The 21856-nt window shown below is 46.8% G+C and overlaps 1 protein-coding gene across 1 annotated transcript in view; it reads left to right on the forward strand.

The window, feature by feature from the left end:
* Nucleotides 1–21856, forward strand: part of LOC142558092 (corticotropin-releasing factor receptor 1-like) — a 254054-nt gene that overhangs the window by 200991 nt on the left and 31207 nt on the right. The window contains exon 2 of the mRNA XM_075670251.1: nt 19752–19991. Coding sequence (XP_075526366.1) covers nt 19752–19991 — 240 coding nt within the window. The remainder of the gene's footprint in view (nt 1–19751; nt 19992–21856) is intronic.

The raw sequence follows: 21856 nt of genomic DNA on the forward strand, positions 1-21856 counted from the left end.
GGTACTCGGCAGCCAATGACAGAGGCCAGATTCTTCAGCACGGGCACCTTAAAACTGATGCTTGGAAGGTCATTAAATTGAAACTGCTTAACCACTTAAAAGTGATTAAGCATGGAGCAACCACCGCAATATTGCGGTGGTTGCTACTGATCTCCATGGCTACGGTGGTCTGCATCTGATCACGGGGTGCCGGGTTCCCATACCCGCCCGCAGCGGCCACGTTCCGCGGACGACGGCATACAAGAGCGCTCGCCTGCCCCTGTTTGGGTCAGCGTTTACGAAGCCCTTGGGCTGTCGAAATCAGCCCTGGAGCATACCGCTGCGCGTTCCTCCATAGCCCGGCTGTGGCTGCGACTGAAGCGTATGTTTGCCTTTGGTCTCGTACTCACTGTGAAGGTCGGTTCCCCCTGCCTCCGCGTCGGTGGAACCGAGGACGCTTGCCATCACGACGTAATCTTACGGTTTGTCCACACTAACGAAAAAAACGCGCGCGGTAAGCCGCTCGCGGCAAAACAGGCCAGCACTGGCACGGCCACACTTGCGGGTGTCTTCAGCGGCCGGCAAGCGCATAATAGATTCCCTCTCAGATGGCATCTGTGCGGTACGATCAGCAATGGTGAGAGAGGATAGTAGTTACGCCGCCGCGCTTGCCCACGTGTGTCAAACGGTCGTTCCTGATTGGTCTCCCCAATCGGCGGCAAACGGCGGAACGCGCATTCGCTGCGCGGTAGAAAATTGTTGCCGCTCGCCAGTTTTCACGGCGCGCTTTGTGCCGCTTGTGGCGTGGCGCGCGCGTTTTCCGGCTAGTGTGAAGGTGCCTTTGCACCGTGGCCGCCGCATCGCGTTCTCGCTCGCGACAAACGTAGCATGTGGTTCCAGCTGACAGTGTTATTGACGGCACTATCAAAGAATGTGTTTGCAGTTGTGATTATGCCGATCAGTGTATATCATAGCGACCACAGAGCCATTGTGACCGTCTAAGCGACAATGACTGATGCAATAAAGTCTCTACCACAAGTTTTCTTATCACGATGTTTACACCTCCGCTGGTCATCCACCTTCGCTGGGCGGAATGCCCTTGATTAGCGTGCGTGTGTGCATGTGCGTGTGTGTGCGTGCGTGTGTGCGTGCGTGTGCGTGTGTGTGTGTGTGTGTGTGTGTGTGTGTGCGTGCATGCGTGTGCGTGTGCGTGCGTGCGTGCGTGCATGTGCGTGCGCGCGTGTGTGTGTGCGTGCGTGCGTGCATGTGCGTGCGCGTGTGTGTGTGTGTGCGTGTGTGTGTGTGTGTGTGTGTGTGTGTGTGTGTGTGCGTGTGTGTGTGCGTGTGTGTGTGTGTGCGTACATGTGCGTGTGTGTGTGTGCGTGCGTGTGTGCGAGCGTGTGATTGATCGCATGCGCTGGAGTCGAAAAAAAAATTGCGTTGTAGATTTGCTCGCGTTCGCGCCGCTCCTTCTCTATCGCTAGGCTCCACCCACCCTCGCCGCGTCGCTATGCTGCGCGTTGCTATTTTTTATACTCTGCTTTCACTCTCTCTCTCTCTCTCTCTTAGCTCTCTCTTCCTCAGCTTGGCAAAGCTGCACCCGTCAAGAGAAACCAAGCGACGTTCTAACAGCTCCACTGTAAAAAATTAACAGACGAATCGTAGAGGCGCTTCGTCAGAAACATGGGTGACGCAAGTGTCAGCCAGCCCTCCATCACAGTATCAGATAAATAATTTGTCTTCTTGTGCCGCACGTGCCTCGAGCGACGGCTATTGAAGTTCATTAACAATTTTGTGACTTCGGCCTATTCAAGGGCTGATAGCGCTTCTTTTCCGTTTAGTTTTTGCCTGTAGTTCGCAGCTCGACCACCAGTGTGGTCGTGGGAGGAGGAAGTACTTAGGTGCAAGTTTCTTTCCTGAAGTAAACTAGTTGACAGTTGCGCTTGTGTCGTCTGTTCTTTCTTTGCCCCTGTTTTGTTGCGCAGTTACTATCAATCGACGCCAACTCACCCAGCTCTCAGTAATTCAGTGTGAGTGTTATGCTACAAGGAAGGCTAGTTGTTGGAGATTAACAGCTACTGGCGCTGGACACGAATAACTATTGCACGCGAACTGTTCGTCCCGTCTTTGCTGTTACATTTTCACTTCGCGTATGTGCGTGCATTAGTGCGTTGGTTTCTGTTCGTGTGTATGCGCGTGCTTGCGTGCGTGCGTGCGTAGGAGTGTGCCTTGGGTGCATCCAATCATGTAGCCCTTTATATTATATTCAAGGCTTCACTTAGGCAGTGTTCAAGAAATTGAAAACGCGCTGCAGTTTAACTCAACTGGCATTACCGAGCGAGACTGCCAGAGTTCATACGCATCACTACTCCCAAAGTTTCCCGCTGAATCTTTTCAAGCATGGAGATCCTGACGCGCAGTCAACGGCCTTGAATTTCGTGGCATGAGAGGGTTCGAATCGTTTCTGTTTTTCTTGTTTATCTTCTTTTCTTCTTGTAGGGTAAGTCGGCCGCGTAATTTTCAATTAGATGCGATGTGCGTGAAAAAGCTAGAGCACGTTCACCATGGTTAGTTTACTTCTGCAGCTCCCAAAACTTTTTTCATAATTTTTTTGTGCAGCGCTCCGGATGAACGTATCCCGTGTTCGCTGATTTCGCCATTCCCTTCAGTCACGGCGTACACGTTTATGGACACGACTTAATTTTCCCATTTCTGCGCTGTGGTTGAAAAGAATAAATAACTAACATTAAGCTTTGAGTAAATTAAACATTATGCTTTCGTAAAGTACGCCCATTTCACTTCTGAGTGAATCGCGTCACTTCAGAGGACCGCTTTGGTGAAGGCACTGCCGTGTTTTACGGGACCCTTCAAGTGGGGCGTTTCGGTGGTAATTGCGTCATATTTTATTTTCCTTGTCATGCTTGCACCCTATACTTAACTTCTGCGTGTAATTCGAGCGGGTGATTCATTATTTTTAATGAAGAAGCGTAGCATGACCGACTGAACAATAAATGAATGTTTGATTACTATGTAATTATTGTACGTCAATATATAGAATGCACAGAGTCATTCTCCCACCTCGACTTGCTTTATGTGGCGTCTCCAGCCCCTTGCCATACAATTATGTAAATTTCACCCATTCATCGAGAATCGATCGTAATTCGTGACTCAAGGGCTGTAGTACCAAGCGACTAAAATTGGATGCTATGCCGTTTGAAATAAATGTGTCCCCGATGGCGTGAGTAGAAATGCGGTGACATTCATAGTCGAAGAACTTAGCCACGCAGTAATAATAAGAATACAGTGTGAATGGTAGTTTCCACCTCGCGATGTCTGAAGTCCACCAGCTGAAAGCAGTTTTATAAAAGAGCAACTGAAGTGCGCTCGTTTAGCTGCAAGAATTCCGGAAATCAAGTTACAGGACACGCCTAATTGTGGCGGGTGACGGCTGAATTCGGAAAGGGTACTTTTCACGACACTGACACTTCAGCAGTTTATAAGCGCTCCGTGTATGTAATGCACAAATAAGAGAACTATGTATGAGGAAGTATGTTTCCTTTTCTCATTCTTTATTTTCTAGTTTTTTTTTCGTTTTTTTTTTCTTTAATGCGACGCATGCCTTTTATATTCAGAAAGCCATCCGTCTGAAAGTGCAGTGGCAATTATCAAAGAAGCAAGACTTCGTTATATACATATATATTTGTTGCATAGCATGTACAGTTCGGGCAGTTTGTCGGCATAGCCAATCGCTCCATAGACGGGCGAAATAGGAACGACCGGAATGTCGGTCGCCTCACAGCGCACCCTTCCATAAGTTAGACTCCGCCAGAACAACCTCGTGCTAATTGGGCCACTACGTCGAGCAGTAACAGCGATGTTCTTTCTTTTATACGTTGCCGGTGCCTCCTAGAAACAAAAAAAGCTGGCGTAGTCAATCCAGAAGTCGCCCACTGCACCCAAACCACGGGAAGGAGTAGCTGCTACACATTCTCTTTATTCTTAACTTGTCTAACAATGTTAAGAGCGCGCATGGCATGTAGTGCTGCACCTCTGAACATCGTTCTAGGTAAACGGAACTCCCGTTAACCGGAACGCGTGCCTTGCGAATTCCTTGCGCAGTGGAGATTTCTTGACGGCCGGCGAAATTAGAATGACGACTCGTACGACAAACCTCGTTTAAGTAAGCACAGTCTCGTTATCGTTGATATCACGGACGGCAGCCGCGTCATTTTACGCTGCGTGCTGTGTGGTATAAGGCAGTCATAGTTTGGAGTCCCTTCCTTCGTCCTGTAATAGCGACGAGCAGCAGTAATTGGTGGAAAAGGAACACCAAACAGCGTGTTCAGGCAGCCATGGGGGGACTGACTTAGTCGGCGGAATCGTCTGCTGCTAAGCGTCGCGTTACTCGTTACTTTTTTTTTTTTCTTCGTTGCACGCAGGGAGAGCTCAGATTTGCGGTACGCGGCTCCGCAGACAGAAAAAAAAAATACCGGCGTCAGTTCAGACGGTTCGTTAAACTCGCCCTCGGTTTACGGAAGGCAGCGCTCCTTAATTCCCACCAGACGAATGCAATCCAGGCACCGAAGCCTGTAGTGTTCTTACAAAAAAAAAAAAAAGATGCCCCTCGTTAAGATTTAAGAGCCCGAAAGCGAGTGGTTAGTTTTATATAACGTACTATGCTTGACGCGTTAGGTATGTTTGTGCCGCTAAATCTTTTATGATGTTCCTGCTCGCTTACCTCAACACTCAAATACTACTGAGCAACAGGCATTTCGTATGGGGTATCCTAAGTAATAAAATCATAGATAACTGCTGATATACCGCTCGAAATAAAGGATGGGAGAAATAAGTCGTCATATGGCTTCCCCTATTCCTGCTTTTCCCATCACAGAAGCGTGCACACTTCTCGTTGAATATTTCAGGCGTCGCATATACGTGACACTGAGAGCGCACCGTCTTGAAGTGTTGCGCCCATTTCTGTAAAGCTAACTTCACGGGGCGTACCTGAAATATAGTTTCGCTTTCGCCGTGTGTGGCCTTTGAAGTAATCATACCATTAAAAAGGTAAAAAGACTTTCGAAGTAAAATTTGCTGGTACATGAATGTTTGCCCTGAAATAAAGTCGAAACTCCCTCGAACGAAATTGGAAATGAAGAGAAAGTTATGCATTTGACACGCAGTAACCTAGTATAAGTCGTACAACACAGGGAGCACGTATATACACACACCGCAAAAGCTACGCTACAGCCGACACTGGCTCGACATTTCAGAGAGCAGTCACACCAAACAGAACTTCGTCCTCGAAGCATCCGCGCTACTCATGTTCTGGGGCACAAAGTTTTCTTTCTGTGTGATACCAAGAGCGCCTGTCGTCGTAATAGTTGTTGTCGTTATTGTTACCTGACAAATTTGCCACGTAACCACGATGGACGATTTCCCAGGGCTATCCATGAAAACCCTGATGCGAAATGTCCTGGTATTTCCACTGACAAAATAATGCCGCTAGGTAGAAAAGCTACAAAACGTATTTCAAAAGTGACAGGTCAATTAACGACAGAGCCGCAGGAGAACCACTGCTGAAAATGTGATATATGACACAGTTATCCTCTTCTTTCTTAACGTAAAATGCTTCAAAGATCAACCTGTGATGTTCTGGCTTGGTCACGAGAATAACGCTTATGTTATAGCATCGCCTCCCCTATTTAAATAGCGGAGGCAACGGTTAAAGAAAAGTGGGCTACACTGACATGTTAAGCACTGGTTAGCTAGGTCCCACGGCACTGTCTGTGGTATCTAAGTGCACGTGCACGTGAAACTTCTGGGCACCTTCCCTTCAGATCAGTGACATAAAAAGAGACTGAGAGAAAACACTTCATTGGCAGGGAAGGTGAGTGCAATGTCAGGACCCTCGGTGATGTGCCTCCCTAGCAGTGCTCTCCAGTGCATCGCCGAGGAAGACCATGAGGTACATCCGGTCTTCTGATGTTACTGTGGTCAGCCATTCGGCAACGGCTATGGCGAAGCTCCCGTTGTTTACCACTATACCGACGAAACCCAGAAACACAGAAAAAAGAAGAGGCACAAACACGTGTCGGCTACGTCCAACTGGTTATAATGGAATAGCAAATGCGGCCTTGTAGGTGAGCGCATTATCACCTTCATTTCCCACCACCAACTAAACATAACCTCCCATAACATAAACATAACCTCCTAGGGTGTCACCGACCAAAGCTACGCTTCCGCAAGTATCATTTTCCTGATTGATAAAGTAAGCTTTTAGAAATTCACTTTACAGGTTGCAGTGAGATCTTCTCAGATGCCTAGTTTGATTCAAAAAGAGCGTGCGCAGGACCGTTTTTTTTTTTCATTCAATCTCACTTGCTCATTCATTACGATGAGCAAAACGTGAACAAGGTGAATTCACCTTGTTCATTCACCTTGTTCACGTTTTGCTCATCGTCTTGAATTTCCATCTCCCGCATTCCCCGTCTTTTCCCTGCTCATTCATTATAACTCTTGCCCAGTTTGCACTATATGCGTACTGTTTTGCAACCCAGGGGCATTTCGATCGCTAATTTTTTCTCGCATCCAGTATAACGTACCTCGTGATTATTTGAGACTAAATTAAGAATAACTTATTTTCGATAATAAGCAGATCTTAGAGAAGTGAGGAACGTGAAGGCAGGTATAGGGTTTGTAGTGCGGGGAAGCTGTGCACCCAAAATGCGGGCAGTATTCGGGTAGCCTCCCCAGTGGCAGCACAGTGGTGGGTGTTCGTTCGAAGGACGGTTAAGGTTCATTCACACTAGGCCAGCACGACAGCGGTTTCGGTCTGTCGACTGTCGGCGACAGCGTTTTTCCCTTCGTGTTGGCGGCTCTGTCACACAGTACCGACGCCGACAATTTGCCGACAGTCGGCGGAGAGCTCGGCGTCGGTACAGTGTGACAGAGGCGCCGACACGAAGGAAAAAAAACGCATTTGAGAGAGAACGTTAAATTGTAGTGACTGTTGGAAGCGGAATTTCGATTTATGGCCTGAATTTTGTGAAAGATATTTTCAAGAATTCAAAGGTTAAAAAAAACAATAGACGCACGAAATTTATAATTTAATATCTCTCCATGAAAAATAGATATCGCGGTTCTGTAAACGGCATCCATTCGATCATTCAAAGCTGAAAAATTTGATATTTCACTTTGCAGCTTACGTGAATTCCTTACGTTGTGTACAAGGGTTCTGCAAAAGCTGTATTTCCATATTACTGAATTTTTTACGATTCATGTGTAACATATCAATTTTGGACGCTTTAGATGTACTATCACATGATATTCACAGAATTGTCATATTATTTTTCCTTGCTGAGTTAGACAGTTGTGAACTTGACAGTTTCATTTTCTGAATATTTTTTATTTTTATCAATCTTTAATAAAAAATTGACAATTTAAATAAAAAAATTGGAAATCAACAGTCACTAGATTTTAAGTTTCTCTTTTCAATTCAACCAATCACGTCAAATTTGGTGCAGTGGTTGCCGAGAAAAACGAATTCTCCTTTTACGTATATTTATATAGGAGCACCCAAGCTAAAGCTTCTTCTTAAGTAAGAGAAAACAATCACACCAAACGTTTTATGGCGCAAGCTTCAGTTCTAATTAAAAGTGTATATGCTTATTTCTTGAAACATCTTTCGTATCATGAAACTCGAAAAAGCTAATTGCGTTTGCCGGCGCATAAACAGCTGCTCATAAGCATGCGAAAGCTTTTAGAAGTAGAAACCCGCGAACAGCAAAACCATGAACGTAGTGATCAAACAAAATTTAAATCATTTTCGTACATTTTGATATTTAAGAAGCAGTCAAGCCAAAAACACATAAGCAGCTGTCCCGCCGTGCACGTTTATTGTACCTGTCTGTTCGCGCTGCCTTAATGTGAAGATTCCTTAGAAAATTGGGCAGACATTTTCGCGCGAGAGAACAAGCGCGTTACTTTTACGGCGGCACAACTTCTCAGATACCATCTAGATAACACAAAGGACATTGCAAGTAATTGGAAAATAAACCTTTAGGAGCGCGCGTGGACCTGACAACGGTATTTCATATCAACGGGTGGTGTCGGAGTCAACATGTCTCTACATCCGCAGTTACGAAACTGTCATTTCTAGCCCTGCTGTCCATATGCGCAAATCGGACAAATTCGCGCCGCCTCTCCTTCGAATGGTCGCACATAACCGTGATACAAGAAAGCCTCGAATGAAGGTAAACCTTTTCCGAAGCGTAATGTTTATCCTACATAATAAATAAGGCTATAAATGTGTATTATACGTACATACAAAGGGAGGACCCAGAGTCGTCGGACTGTAGAGGGGACCTACCGGTAGTATCGACTGAAAACCCCAAATACACAGCAGCTGTCGTAAATACAAAAAGAAAATCGTATTACTGGAGTCTTCAGCAAACACGAAAAAGGTATTTTATAACAAAAAAATTATCACAGAACACATAACACAGTCATGCGAAAGAACCAGACGAATCACCGTTTTTCCTAACGAGCGGCTCAGAATTTGTAAGGGATAACATTGAAGTCAAACCGTGGTAGGTGCGGAAGCAAACTTCGCTAATAACAAATCCGTAGTTCCGAGGTTCGCTGTCACTGTCTCTGTCTCTCCGTTGATTTCCTTTTCAATTTGCTTCTTGTTTTTTTTTTGTTTTTTTTGACAGGAAACAAATGTGTTTCTGGGCAGCCCCATTTTCTTACGCCTGGGCGTGACGGCTCGACTTCGGTGAGCTAGGCCATTTCTCAATAGGATTCGCCCGAGGAACGAGGCCGGTTTCACACGGAAACCGCAGGTGCGCTTGGACAGTTCTCTGACACCCAACCCCCCCCCCCCCCCCCCCACGCGGTCCAGTCTGCCGTGTGGCTTCGCCCTCTCTCCCGTCTTGGCCTAGAAACACGTTCTTCTTTGTTTGCCTCCGCATGGGAAAGCAGCCTTCATTTAAATGTAAGATCGCCAGTGACGCTCTTCCGGGCACTTTCGCTTCTGGCTGTCGCCGTCTGCTCATGGTAATAGTAACTGCTGCGGGAGCCTGTTCTGAGGCGAAACTTTAAAGCCAAATGCAATCTTGACGAAAGAAAAAAAAACCTAAACGCCACCATAACAAAAGAAATAGCTATCACAACTTTCTTGGCTTCAATCTTTTCCCAATATATCTAAAACGTTCTCCCTCATTTTTTTTATTTTTATTTGTAGTACAGCAAGGCAGTCAGATCTCCTCCTTCATACCTCGCTTGTTTGCCTTTTTATTCCATTGCACCATAATCTAATTTCCATCATTATTACTTCTTACTTTTCTTACATCTATACGTCTATCTTGATTTTATAATATTAAAAACGCAGGGCAGTTGGTGCTGTTGTCTCTCTTTCGACGAAGGTTCGGCGATTTGTCGCAACGTTTCGTAAATAAGCTGTAAGGTTGGTATCGCGCATGAACTGAGGGCTCGTTTCGCGGTATTTCTTATCGCGTACTTAGCGATCATAACTTGAAGTGACACTGTACTAGAGGTCGGCCCGAAGGCTAAGTCGAGCATGTTCCGGTTGCAAGGCCGGAGAATTCGATACCGTCACGTTCTAGTAATGGTGAAGAACGCGGTAGCAAAAGAACAAATTGGAGGACGCTTACGCTTAGCCTTCAAGAGTGGAACGCGATAGCGTTATCGCACCCCGTTCGCACCGCCTACTCAAACGATCTACGCGAGCCAAACATCGCTATCGGCACACGACGGGCCGGGCCGCGACGCGCCATGAAGGCGGACGCAATCATGGGTAAAGCCCCTTAAACTTCGTAAAGTAGTGCCATGCTTTGAAGAATGCCGCCTCCTCCTCGCGCGCTCTGGCCGAGGCCACCGCCGCGTCGCTATTGGCCTAATAGCATCATGTGGACCCTCGCGCCTTCCTTCAGCGCCATTTTTGCTCGAGAAGCGTCTACGGAGTGGCGAGGAGCGCATGTTGGGGCCGTTGCTGCGCTCGAACAGTGTAGGTGGAGCCACGGTCGAGGAGGGAGCGTGAAAGAGAGGAGAAACGAAGAGGAGTGAAGGCGGAGGAGGAGAGTGTCACTACTTTACGAAGTTTAAGGGGCTTTAAATCATGGGGCTAGTGGCGCGCCACGTGTGGGGGCAGTGCCGTACATCGCGAGGAGGGGCTCTTCTGTGTTTTCCGCAAGATGGCTCTGCGTGTGCGCAGAGCGCAGAAAAAAAGTAGCGGAAACGCACTTCGCTACTCGTGAAACTGCGACTTCTGTAATTTACGTGGTCATAATCACCGATATACACCGCAGTATAACTTTCTACGGCACGTTTCTAAGGCAACGCCGCATTCACTAGAGGCGATTTTGTCCAGTTTTGAACGCTCGAGCACATGGTTGAACCGCCAGAGTGGTTTGAGGAGCTTGACACTTTGGCGTCTGTGATGTCCTCTTTGAGTGCCTTTTAAATATGTACAGTCTCTCGAAGTGATGTAATATTATTTTTCTGCACCAAGTGACCTACTTTGTACGCGTTTGAGTGGTGTTGAAATTAAGGTAATAAAGAGAAAAAACTCGTGGCTGAGTGGTAGCGCCTCCGTCTCACACTCCGGAGACCCTGGTTCGATTCCCACCAGCCGATCTTGCAAGATGTTTGTTTTTATTTATGAAGTACCTTCTGGGATTTATCGCTCATGGCCAACGCCGACACCGACGACACCGGCTTTTCTGCGACACGAGCTCCTTAACGCTGTCGCGTTAAAACTGCGAATAACGAAAGTAACTCTTTATTAGGCGAACTTGTGCCCAGAAAAGCAAGCGACACTGCAAGTACAACGATAACGCCAAGCACAGTCGGCGATCGGCGAAATATGACCTGCGGGTGAAGCGCGTAAGCTTTTGAGCATGACTCGTCGAAGGTTCGTAATCGGTGGTGCTCGCATACCTTTCGGAGAGTGCAACACTATTCGCGTCACGCATGCAATCTGATTACGAGGTTCAGCGAAAACACAGGCCACACATAAAAGCGGCTACAATAATCGAGAATGTTTCGACACACGCAGGCGGGTCCTGAGCCGAGCGATAATGCTTAACATTTGTTAGCCGGTGAAAACTCGTCACCGGAACGAAGACAGAGCGCACCTGTCAATATGAAGTCGCGAGCACCAGCTTCCGTTACTAGACCACCACACGTAGCCCCTTCAGCCACAAACCGTGACGCGCTGTTAACTAATGTGTCAAATAATTGTATTTGCTCGAAAATGCTGCGGACTTCGTAGCAAGAAAGCTAAGCTGGTCGGACGATTTTCTGTGCACATTCTCCTCGCAATTACAGAGTGCGCGAATTTCGGGCTTGTGTCCAGCCAGCCATGACACGTATATTTAAAGCGACAGCTTTCTTCGGCTCTTCCTCCCACTTTGCGGTTGGTCAGTTTCTAACCGTTCATGGCCAACATGAGACCTTCGATGTCACTGGTTACCACAAGAGGTAAACTGATAGAGTAAATAAATATGGCCAGGCTTAGCTTGGTTAAGCCAAGAACGCGTTGCATATTGCGCGAGTTGGGGCCCAGCTTTTCCTCCAGCTGTCGTGACGTCACGTCACGTGGTTGCGCTAAAGGTCAATGGTGGCTGCCCGGCCGCGCCCAAGGGCTGAACTGGGTGATTGCGATATGCAACGCATAAAAATAGAAGCAACTTAATAACAAACATAGCAAACTTAAAAGAGAATAGACCCACATATGAGACGCGCAGCAATGAACAATGGCTCATACCCTCAATGGTGGCTGCCCGGCCGCGCCCAAGGGCTGAACGGAGTGATTGCAATATGCAACGCATAAAAATGACCGACGACCGGTTTTGAACCGTGGCCTCCCCAACATAGAAGCTACATCCACTAGACCAAGGATGCATGCCTGAAAAGTCAGAATTAACTCGAGCGTGAGAGGTTTCGCACATTAGGCGCGTCGCATAGCAAATATTTACATATAAAAAAAATTGAGCGCCTACATCTTATAGCTGACGCTGAAGAAAAACAAGTTACGGGACGCGTTCTAATGTGGGCCACCGTAGGCGTCACACAGGGTTCTGGTTACCGTTTTGCGTGGAGCAAGCGGGGCGCTCTGTGGTGATTTTCTCTCAATCCTCTCCAATGTATCGTCCGAAGAAGGACCCTCCCGTGGATATGGATGAACGTAAACGGTACCGTGCGTAAGCCGAACGTATTCGGTATGCCGCCAGAGGAGAGGAGAGGGAAGAGAATCTGCGACATCTCCGCAAACGGCAACAGCAATAGGGAGGCAATGAAAAGGCATCAGAACATAATCAGACGGAATGTAGAAAAGAAGGTATGGACATTCAATGAAAGCTATAGCGAAAAAGAATAAACTTCTATTTATGTGAATATGCAATACCTGTGTCACGTGCCCCACGTAACTTGCGCCGCATATTTTTTTAATATATGCCAGCGCCACGTAGCTAGACAAAGCCCCGGTAAAGTTGCTTGCCGTCCCTTGGAGCAAGTCGGACTATCTCATATAATTTTCCTCATTATATAATTAGTTATTACTTATTAATCAACGGCTCAAACATTATATTCAGCACTTAAAGTGTCAATAGTAAAATATTGCATCATCCTGAAAAAGTGCCGGGCAGCTAGAGTCGCACTTAAAGAAAGGTAATCCAATACAAAAAAGATAGTCTAACTTCAAGCGACGGCTAGCAACATTACCTTGGTTTTGTCCAGATATCTGTCACTTCCATGTTTGTTTGTTTTTGCACAAGGTACGTTGGACACCCACTATGTGTGCGTGCGGGTATGTGTGAGTTTCTGGAAAACATGATATGCTGACAGACGCGAAAAAAAATCAATGTTCCTTCACTGTTTCTCACCTAGCGCCGCACTTCGAACATCCCTTCAAACACGGTGGTATCTTCAGCAATTTCGTCGGGTGTAACGATATTTTGCAGGCTGAAGAGAGCTTGAGTCGTATTTGACCCGCAGCGCAATGGCAAGTTTCTTCTCTTTTTTTTTTGTCACTATGCAGTAGCTGGCAAAAGAAAGCCACGTACGCAGATGTGGACGCCGCTACTGAAAGGTTTAGGCAACGTTGGATCCGCTGCATCTAGTTCCAAGTATAGATTACAGCTTCTGAGAGCTACGGTTGAGCGGTTTGCGTCTGTGACAACCAGCATGTAATACCTTAAAAGCACTTCTTGTTGGGCAAGTTGGTAGCTATTCATTATAAAATATGAAGACGCCAAATAAACAGACACACACAAGTCAAGACACGCCCTATCCCGTTTTCTTCTCTTGTGTGTGTCTGTTTATTTGGCGTCTTCATATTTTATAATGAATAGCTACCAACTAGCCCAACAAGAAGTGCTTTTAAGATATATTTCTAGTACAGTAGGCGCCGTCCCGTTTTCTTCTCTTGTGTGTGTCTGTTTATTTGGCGTCTTCATATTTTATAATGAATAGCACGTAATACGTTCGTAATCAAGACGCAACTATAAAACTACTTATGCCCCCTTTTAGGAGCGCCAGCCCTCAAAGTACGCGATAGCACGCTTAGAACGTGATGATTGCGATATCTCGACAGCTGCACGTGAAACTGGTGACCTTGAACGCTCCCGTCTATCAAAGTTACGTTCCTATACCTACTATCTCTTGCAAACTTGCGATTTCATACACACTATGACGCGTACGCTCGCAAAACATCGAACTTCTTTTCCTGTCTTTTTTATATATACATTCAAAGGGGGTGAAGTCGGCCTATAATTGTTAAGAAATGCGTACTCGATAATGGAATCAGACTGCTATCCCCCACCGCATCAGCCCAGTGCTTTAACCGTTACACCACGATCGCGCGCATACTTCTCTAGTGTAGAACCTGCGGCGCATGCGTCGCGTGTAGTTTTTCACACCCTTTTCTCACGACAGCTAGCGCTTTGACAATGTTATCGCAGTGGAAGATAAGCGGATCCCAAACGCTCTGGGAATCTGTTTAAGCGAAGTTTTCGTCGCTATTGAGAACGCAAACACTTGGGTTTGCGAAGATTGCTGCTCTTCCTTAGCGGCCATTTGCGGGCATGGAGCACACGACCAAGCCGGGCGGCGCATTTTCCCTGGGAAACGCCTCGCTCCGTATAAACTGGCAGCTCTCGAACGTGCGACTCTCACGCATGACGGCGAAGGAATGACGACGAAATCATGACGGCAACCGCATGATCCCAATGGGATGACGACGCTGAAATGACGAGACGATGTAGTGGCGACGACGGCATGATGACAGCGGGATGACGAAGCTGGAATGACGAAGATACCCGCCGTGGTTGCTCAGTGGTTGTGGTGTTGGGCTGCTAAGCACGAGGTCGCGGGATCGAATCCCGGCCACGGCGGACGCATTTAGATGGGGGCGAAATGCAAAAACACCAGTGTACTGAGATTTAGGTGCACGGTAAAGAACCCCAGGTTGTCAAAATTTCCGGAGTCTCCCACTACGGCGTGCCTCATAATCATATCGTGGGTTTTGGCACTTAAAACCCTGCAATTTAATGGCGAAGACGGAAAGACCACACTGGAACGACCACGACTGCACGATAAGGACGGTAAACCAAGAAGGCGTGGTGACGATGCCATGATGACGATAGTATGATGAAAGCATGATTACGACTGCTTGAGGGGATGAAGACGGAATCGGGACAACAAATCGCAACGCGATGACGACGACTAGGTGAAGACCGCGGAACGATAACGACTACATGGCAGCAAAGGAATGATCGCAATGGAATGAATTGAAGGCGATAAAATGACGACGTCCAAATGATGACGTTGGCAGAACGATGACAGTGTTTGTGTTAGCGCTGTAGGGGGAGATAGAGGGTATCCTGTAAGTGTCTACGTAGTGTACTGTCAATTTGAGCCACTACTGCTTGGCTAGAGCTGAACTGGCGAGAAGGTATATTGCTGTGGGCGCCTTTTTCATTCTCGCTGGTAGCCCAGCCCAGCCAACGAGCACATCAGCTGCAGCAAAAATGGATAGAGTGATTGTGAAGAGGAAAAGGCGCTACTTCCCCTAAGTGTACATTTGCAGAGAGCCCCCTTCTTTCATCAGATTCTGCGCTTAAGTGCATCACTTGCCGGCCCTCGCCGCCTCGGTTTGCAATTATGTACCAGCCAGTCATACATGAAAGAAGCTAACAGCTTGAACCCGGAAATGGCTGGAAAAGCTTCGCTTCTTTGCCCTTTCCCAAAGAGCCGCAATCATGTTCGCCAACAGTATGTTCCTGGTCGCCACATCTTAGCCCAACACTCCATTGCATACCCCAACTGTCAGTTTAAAGAATTATGTCGCTTGGGATAAACATGGCAGCTAGATGACGTGAAGAGTGGTAGTGTTCCTGTCTACGTCTCTTGCATTACTGTTACGGTGAATTAGCTTAAACATCAGATTGGATTTAACCTGATACGCAAGTTTCGCAAACTCACACAGCAGAGCTTAATTTAGAAATGAGTCGTCTCTTTTGAAACGTCAGTGAAAGGGAAACGCCCTTCAATATGAACGTGAGTGAAAGTTACTACGTTACTATGAAATGCTGTCGGGCATGCAACTTGACAATAATCAAGAAATGTTTAGAAGGGGATAGCACAGCATCCGTGTATGGAGGCCCTCTTTCGAACACAATCATCTAGTTATTACGTTGCATTACCTTTTATTGTTCTTTTTTTCTTTTTTCTTTTTTATTCCTTTCGTAAGGAGTCTGTTTTGACTCCTCAATGATGTGTAATGTTATGTTTAACGTTTGTGTACTGGTATGTGATGTTTGATCCCCATAGTTTATTAATAACGAATGTGAACGAGGGAAAACCGCAAGATTACATTGCAAATAAATTTATTTCTTAGACTATCTATGTTATACAGATGTGCTACTCACTAAGCGCTGGCGAAGTCACGTGCAATACTTCATACATGTCTGCTTTAGATGAGACACAAGCGAAAGAGAAAGGTATAGCATCAAAACTTTATTCATGAAGAGATGCCGCAACAACAGTATTTACATCACTTAATTTCTTGTCGGACATTGTATGTTTTTCATTCTGCATCATAATATCCACGAGATGACCATGACGTTGAGAGAGAACACATGTTCACATATAACTCATGTTTGGGCAGTGTGTTAGTGCGTTATGCCTATGCGCTACTCAGCACAAGAGAGAAGACGGATTCAAAAGTCGCGGGAGAGAGAGACGGTGGAAGAAAGGAAGAAAAAAACAAGGGCTTGAAAATCTGAACTTGGAATACACACGTAATGAGAGCTGGGCGCTGCACTGCTGTCCGTATTTCGTAACACTCTGTTTTACTTACCGTTATTTTCGTATCAACTTCCGATGGCGCATTGCGTCAGTGACTGCGTTGCTTTTTCGTTTGAACCAATGTCAAAGGATGAGAACGAAAAAGTAAAAGGGAATTAATCGTTACCTAATACGGCTACGACCCTAACTAACCTAACGGAGGAGTTCCGATAGGCTATATCAGGTTTCGGACACCGAGGTTCACCAAGTGTGCCTTTCACGTGTCGGCGAAACGCCTGCCTTGCAATCTGTGAAAAGGCTTAAGGCACAAATGTCCCACATCAACCCAACTTTGCATGCACTGTATGGTTCTGCGTCTTTGTCACTGTCAGGTATCATCTTACCTCGATGCTCCGCTGGTATATTGCTTATGCATCCGGCGCATGCTATGACCGTCGACGAGCGAGGAAGAAAGAGAGAGGGCTAAGGTGGGTGGGGGAGTAAGCTTCTGAATCAGGACGCCGAGAACCAGAGACCTCCCCAGTATGAAAGGACTCGGACCTCTGAAGTTCTCGCAGCCTGCAAAGAAAATCGCTGGAGAGGAAAGACGTGTTGGTAGCCATAAGAGATCCGTGCGTGAGCGCCGAAACCCAAGAAACCGGCCTCGGTGAATGGACCCCGTTGAGCTACCTTTCTGCGCATCTCCGCAATAGAACGAAATAACGCTGCACTGATGTGAGAACCTCCCTCTCCTACCTTTGCTTTTATCTCTCTTTCTCAGAATTGATGGCTGCGCTGTGGTTTCATCTTTAACTCCGGCCCCCTTTCGTGGGCCCTCCATTCTTCTTTCTTCAAATGTGGCACCAGCGAGCCCAAGTTTCTGCTTTAGTGATCCTCATATGCCCGTTAAAATAAATCACTAATTTATCCGATATGTGCGTCACAAAACCATAATTTCGTTCAGAGGTGCTTTAAACTGCACTGACGGAAAGCCAAGGCGGTAAAGTGACGCTTTGCGCATTTTTTTGGGTGCGTCCTAACACAAAAAATTTAAATAAATTTCATGTTATCGTACATTCATTCATTTCATATTTTGTAGCAAGAATTTCATCGCCAGCTCGAAGCACGTGCGCAATTTATTTAGTGGCTACAACAGTTGCGAGAAAGGAAAATTTTGTTTCTTTCTTTTTAAGCATAGCTTAAGAACAAGGTATGTTGAACATCACTTCAAACGTGCAAGTGTTTTCAGCAAAGTGGACGTGTTGTGTTTAGCGGGAACCAGCACACAGACGTGAAACGAAGTCACGTTGTGCGTGTAGGGTGTTTAGTACATCCGAACGTCAATGTCTACAGTTTATTTTATTTTTTGGTATCCCTGGCTAACTCGCAACCAGTGGCGCAGAGGGAGTAGCGCTGAAAGAAAGCTGCCAAAGAAAGCCGTTGCTATTCTGACGAAGACAAATCGTTTGAACGAAACGTTGGCGTCAGCAGCATCGTGCCCTGTTCGACCACTCACGATCACTGCAAACTTTCATCTTCCCGAGAGTATTTGTCCTGCTTGTACCGAAATGCTGAGTAGAACTTACAGCGCAAATTTACCTCGCTTTTTAACGTGATTAGCATTCTTAGCCTGTTTCCCCACTTCGCGCTTTGTGAAATGTTTTTAGCCTTTTCACTCGTCCACAGTCTTGCTAACAGAAAGAAGGGCATTAGAAAAAAATAAGGCACATTATCCTCGATAATTCAACATGTCACGCGAAGCATTTATGAAAGGTGTAAACGACGACAAAAAAGTATGTGTAAAAAGTGGCGACGATGATATGACGAGGTGACGTAACGGCGACTACACGGCGACCTTGAAATGACGACGCTGGATTGGCGGCGATGGTCTGACTACGACGTCGTGACGACAACGTGATGCCAATGTTGGAGCGATGCCGACGAGTTTATGATGGCAAAATGAGAACAATGGAATGACGACAACGCAATGACGACAACGGCTTGAGGACGAATGTACCACGGCCGCGACGTGTCGACGTTGTCATGACGGCAAAACAATGACGAAGGTGAAATCAAGACGACGGTGGGACGATAAATGTATGGTGACAGTGTGTTGACGACGGCGCGATGTCAACCATGCAACGGCGACAATAGAACAGCAAGGACAGCTTGGATACGGCCTGGGGACGACGATATGACCAACGCAGTGACAGTACAGAGTAAAAACGGCAGAAAACAAGACAATGACATGCCAAAGAAAGAGTGACCACAATGACATAAGGCAATGAAATAACGATGACACAATGACGGCGACAGCATGACAACGATATCATATTGATGTTGAAGCTTACGTCTCCACTCAGGTGCATCACCTGCCGCTGGGGGGCTCCTTAATTTGCATTAAATCCCCGTTTTGTCAACACTATACCTCCATCCGCTTTTCGAGCTGCGCTATATCCGGAATCGGCCTACAATTTTCCTAGACAATTTTTGCGCGTCCTTGGGTGTGACCTTGCTCTTAGCTTGGCTCCGACAAGCTAAAGATTCTGGCACAGCCCATCTCATGACGAACGTGGAACTGAAGCCAATAGCATTGAACCAACGTATCGACGCACCATATTGCCAACGCGGAAATGTGTACACAGCCGGCGTCCCCTCTTGCACTTCCCAGTGCACACGCCGCGCCATCTACCGGCGCCGCCGCGAAGTCCGTACGTGGGGCAGGTTTGATTCCGCCGAAGCATATGAGAAATTTTAAGGGATCTTTTTTTGTCACTGACTAGAGGCACGTACTCAATGGCACACACCTAGTTACTCAAGTTAGCAACAGAGAGGTTCATCGAAGAGCGAGACTTACCTAGCGGCGCGTATCCAGGGACCCACTTTTTGGCTAAATAGTGTCATTGAAGAGTGGAACAGACCAGGTGGCACGTACCCGATGCTCCGAAGTTGGCATCAAATAGCTTTATGAAAAGAGGCACTTGTCTAGCGCCACATACCTAGCGACCCAAGCTGGGTCCAACGATTGGCTGCAAACACTGTTCCTTCAGTACAAGAGCCCGATGCGCTAGCCAATAAATTGTGGACTGCCTCCCCAGTAACCTAAGTGGGCGGGAAAATTGACAGGCAGATATACGCAGACGCAGACATACACACAAGACAGACTAGATAGATAGATAGATAGATAGATAGATAGATAGATAGATAGATAGATAGATAGATAGATAGATAGATAGATAGATAGATAGATAGATAGATAGATAGATAGATAGATAGATAGATAGATAGATAGATAGATAGATAGATAGATAGATAGATAGATAGATAGATAGATAGATAGATAGAATTACATGTGTCCTATCACTTGAATGCTAATTCCATTAACGACGATAAACACCCCCAAAAGGTGGGTTCTGTCTGCATTTTTCGCATATACCTTCAATGTTTAATTATTCTCTGCGCAGGAATATCCTCGGGAATGGAGTCCCTCTCGGTGCGTCACACAGCCGGCCTCGAACAGCAGAGTCAGCAGCTGTCTCTCCACGAGCCCCAGGTGGCGTACGGCCAAGGTTGCCCGTCGGCATGGGACTCCTTCACCTGCTGGCCGCCGACTGAAGCAGGGAGGGCACTGCGCAAGCCCTGCGCGCACATCATCGCCTCGCTGGACATTTCGCTGGCAGAGTCGGACGCTTCGCTCGCCAAGGGTAAGGGTCCGTGTCCAGTAGAAACGATGCACATGACAAGCAGCGAGAAATATTTCGCAGTCTTCCTAACTCTTCGGATAGCCGCCTTCTCTCTGTGCAAAGTGTTAGTGCCCTGAAGGCAGTACGCGATTTCTCACGCAGACAGTGAATCGACAATGTTTTGTGAACAGCTGCTAATGTGCATCTTTAATTTTCTCTGTGTTTACGTGATCTTGTTATGCTTGTGTTGTCTTGTAACCTTATCACATTTTTTTTCATCTAAGACACATTCACTTACTGCGCTAAAGTTTTGCCATTATTTTAATGACTTCGAAAAATTGCGGTATTTGCATTACCTTTCTGTCTTTTTTTTTTTTTGTTTTCCAACCGATGATTTCGGAATAGTCTGCTCTACTTGTGACCTAGCTTCCCATATTTCACATTTCACATTCACATTTCAGTCGTTTGTGAAGTTTGCTCGGTAAATTGTGCAGAGCGCTCGTGATGGTTCTTTGGTTTCTAAACAAGAGATGCAGAGCTAGCGCTCCGTTTACGTTTTAGCAAGGATGGCATGGATATGCACATGGTTATGTTGCATGGCTATTTTGTATGGATAGCTTCTGTATCCCTTAGGGTCCCGGGGGGAAGTGAGCGACATTTACTGTAACACTTCTGTTCACAAGTTGGCTCTCAGCACAAAACGCGCCCTTACCTGTACCCAGAGAATTAAAATCAATAAAATGCTGGGGCTTTACAAGCCAGAACCGCGGTCTCATTACGAGTAATGCCGTAGTGGGAGACTCCGGATTAATTTTAACAAGCGTGCACCATGCAGGCGTGTAACTCTTACAACTTTCTTTCTCAGGTGCACTCGTGCTCAATTAGTTGTAAATAGTGCACCCAGTGACCTGCGTTGACGTGAAAGGAAAGCGGTTAGGCACCCGCACAGGCATAAATTGAAAGAAAGCCTCAAAGACACAGCGAGCGGAAAGTTTAGGCTGCGCGCTTACGGTCAGCTCCACTCGTCCTGTCGTATCATAACAATCTGCCCACGTACAATCGCAAATTGCGAGTGCTATTGGGCATGCGCACAGCTTTCATACGCCAGCGGAACGTAGTACGCTGCCCTCTCTAGGCACATAGAGAGAGAGAGAGAGAGAGAGAGAGAGAGAGCAGTGAAGCCGGAAAGGCAGGGAGGTCAACCAAAGCCATGCCACCTTCGTACGCACACCTATGGCCTGTTTTAACAACGCCTGAGCGTGCTTGTTAAGAAGGCTCCCTAGCCTCCGCTGCAGAGAAGCACCGGGCTAGTTGTGCTATATACAGCGCTTGTCTGCGTGAGAGACAGCGCTTGCCGACGTCCCTCATTTGCGGCCTTCGTCTGATTCCGTGCTGTGTGGTAAGATGCATACTTCCCTAGCGAGCCGATTTAGCGGAGCGTGAAAGTGTGTCGACTTGATTCCTCTCTCGCTTCGAAGCCGAACTGACGGCGTGTCGCTCGCGTCTCTGGCAGACGCGCTTATCGAAAATTCGGAGTCAGCGCAGTTCTTCTGCATTGCCCGGGCGCGTGAAATGTGAGCGGAGCCAACAGAGAGCCTCGTTCAGCGAGAACTCTCGATCAAGAAAAGCTTTCCTCCTTCTCTTGAAATCGGTAAGAGAGCGTTATGTATAACAACTGCTGAGCCGTAGTCTAACATTTGTCGCACCGCAGTGGCCTTTAAGGCTCGTTAACACCGGCGACGGACAGCGGTCGCGCGACGAAGTTGGTCGCAAATTGCCGCAAATGGTCGCGTTTCTCGAAAAGCGACCATTTTCGGCCAGTCGCTAGCTGCTCGATTTTTCAGTCGCGTGACCGCAGTCGCAAAACTGCTGAACCATTCTGATGC

Source organism: Dermacentor variabilis, chromosome 9 (assembly GCF_050947875.1).
Source record: "Dermacentor variabilis isolate Ectoservices chromosome 9, ASM5094787v1, whole genome shotgun sequence".
NCBI lineage: Eukaryota > Metazoa > Arthropoda > Arachnida > Ixodida > Ixodidae > Dermacentor > Dermacentor variabilis.